General features: G+C 40.7%; 1 protein-coding gene across 11 annotated transcripts in view; it reads right to left on the bottom strand.

Annotated features, from left to right (window-relative positions):
- LOC113804112 (uncharacterized) overlaps positions 1-2,500 on the bottom strand; it is a 148,662-nt gene that overhangs the window by 51,382 nt on the left and 94,780 nt on the right. For 9 of the 11 annotated variants that reach the window (XR_011399687.1, XR_011399688.1, XM_070141209.1 and 6 more), the window contains one exon: positions 2,089-2,246. The exons of the other annotated variants lie outside the window; for them this stretch is intronic. Coding sequence is in view for 7 of the 9 variants with exons in the window: in XM_070141209.1 (XP_069997310.1) it covers positions 2,089-2,246 (158 nt within the window). In the remaining 2 variants the exon portion in view is untranslated. The remainder of the gene's footprint in view (positions 1-2,088; positions 2,247-2,500) is intronic. 11 annotated transcript variants of the gene reach the window in all.

Genomic DNA, 2,500 nt, shown 5'->3' with positions numbered 1-2,500 from the left:
GCACACAGACAAATGTTCTTTTCACATATAACACATACACTTTTTCACACCACGCACACAGACAAATGTTCTTTTCACATATAACACATACACTTTTTCACACCACGCACACAGACAAATGTTCTTTTCACATATAACACATACACTTTTTCACACCACGCACACAGACAAATGTTTTTTTTCACATGTAACACATACACTTTTTCACACCACGCACACAGACAAATGTTTTTTCCACGCATACCACACACAGACATCTTTTCCACACATACCACACAGACAGACATCTTTTCCACACATACCACACACAGACAGACATCTTCTCCACACTTAACACACACAGACAGACATAGTTTCCACACATACCACACACAGACAAGACATATTTCCACACTTAACACACACAGACAGACATCTCCACACATAACACACACAGACAGACATCCTTTCCACACATAACACACAGACAAGACATCTTTCCACACTTAACACACACAGACAAGACATCTTCTCCGCACATCCCACACACAGACAGACATCTTTTCCACACATACCACACAGACAGACATCTTTTCCACACATACCACACACAAACAGACACATTTTCCACACATACCACACACAGACAGGCATCTTTTCACGTATAAAACACACAGAAAGACATCTTTTCACACAGACAGACATCTTCTCCACACATACCACACACACAGACACCTTCTCCACACATCCCACACACACACAGACACCTACTCCACACACACCACACACACACAGACACCTTTTCCCACGTACAGCTCACTCACACAAAGACAAATGTCCTTTCCGCCTACATCATACACCGGAGCGAGGCAAGGGAGGCGCGGGACAAGAGCAAACAGGAGCAGGAGACGTGAGGGTAAAGGTGACAGAACACTTATCTCAGACTAAGAGAAAAGGGCACGACCTATGAAGTTCAAGGGGACAGGAGAAGTCAGGTGGAAGACGTGGAGGTGATGGATGAAGAAAAAATGTGGAGGAAAAGGGAGAGGCAGAGGGAAGGAGGAAGGGAGGTAGTGGGAGAGAGGGGGATAGAGGGAGAGGGAGAGAGGTGAGGGAAAGGGAGTAGGAGGAAGGGAGGTAGTGGGAGAGAGGGGGAGGGAGGGAGGGAGGGAGGAAGGGAGGGAGAGGTAGTGGGAAAGAGGGAGAGAGAGAGAGAAAGGAAAAAGAGAGAAAAGAAAAAAAAGAGAGAAAAGAAAAAAAAGAGAAAAAGAAACCCACCACCAAAACACACACACAAAAAACACACAAACGCACATTAACATCAATGCCAAACAGACGGAAACAGAAGCGCGACCTCGGCGAACAGAAGCCGGTAGAGAGAGATTTACGTCCCACATCCTGGCAGAGGGATGTGGGTCAGCCGTAATGGCGACGATAATGACGGCCGAGGGAGCTGGACGCCGGATATTGCGCGACAAGCGGATGGTATAGACCGGTGTCATATATATATATATATATATATATATATATATATATATATATATATATATATATATATATATATATATATATATATATATATATGTATATATATATATATATATATATATATATATATATATATATATATATATATATATATATATATATATATATATTTACATATGTATGCAAATATACAATAGAAACGTAATATAATGCAAGAGAAATAACAGAACAGGACAGACGGGTAAAAAGCATCAGTAAAAATCAGTAGAATACATGCTATAATCATTAAATACATACAGGACAAGTAGTATAAACATCAATCATCATTATCATCTTCATTATCATCACAATAATAATTATCATCATCATTTCTATCATCATGCTACTGTCATTATCAATACCATAATTATTACCATCATCATCATGATGATTATCGTTATGGATCTAATAATATTAACAATAACAATACAAACACTAATAAACAGAAAACACTGATGATAATCACAGTAATAATGGCAAAATAAAATAAAAGTGATAATAACATTGATAACAACATTAAAAAACATGAAAAATAATCCAAAAAGCCTTGATCTCGACACACAAAGAATCTGACAACCTTACCTGCTGGCATCCTCAGCTACCCTCTCTAAGCTGCCTCTCACAACCGCCCACGTGATGCCCACGGACACTAGCAGCCACGCCCACGACGCCCCACACGCCCCCAGTGTCCACGTCAACACCACGATGCCTAAGAGTAACACCAAGACTCCACCCATCGACTGGAAGAGAGAAACCGGTTCTGGATTAAGTCTACGGGCGCGCTACCCACGTTTCACTACCTTTTTCGTGCTCGGTGGGGCGGGTCAAAGTGTTGTACTGTGGAGCGGATTTGCTGCTGAAGGTCAAAGAATGGTTTTTCCAGACTTGTAACTACGCCTGAATGCCGTTAAGTGAGAAAACAGGCTTGGAAGTAGAACAAAATACTATATATTCATCGTTTTAAATTTTTACAACTATCATATGGTTAATCATA

The sequence above is a fragment of the Penaeus vannamei genome, chromosome 27, assembly GCF_042767895.1.
Source record: "Penaeus vannamei isolate JL-2024 chromosome 27, ASM4276789v1, whole genome shotgun sequence".
Lineage (NCBI taxonomy): Eukaryota > Metazoa > Arthropoda > Malacostraca > Decapoda > Penaeidae > Penaeus > Penaeus vannamei.
This window is presented reverse-complemented; position numbering and strand designations above follow the sequence as displayed.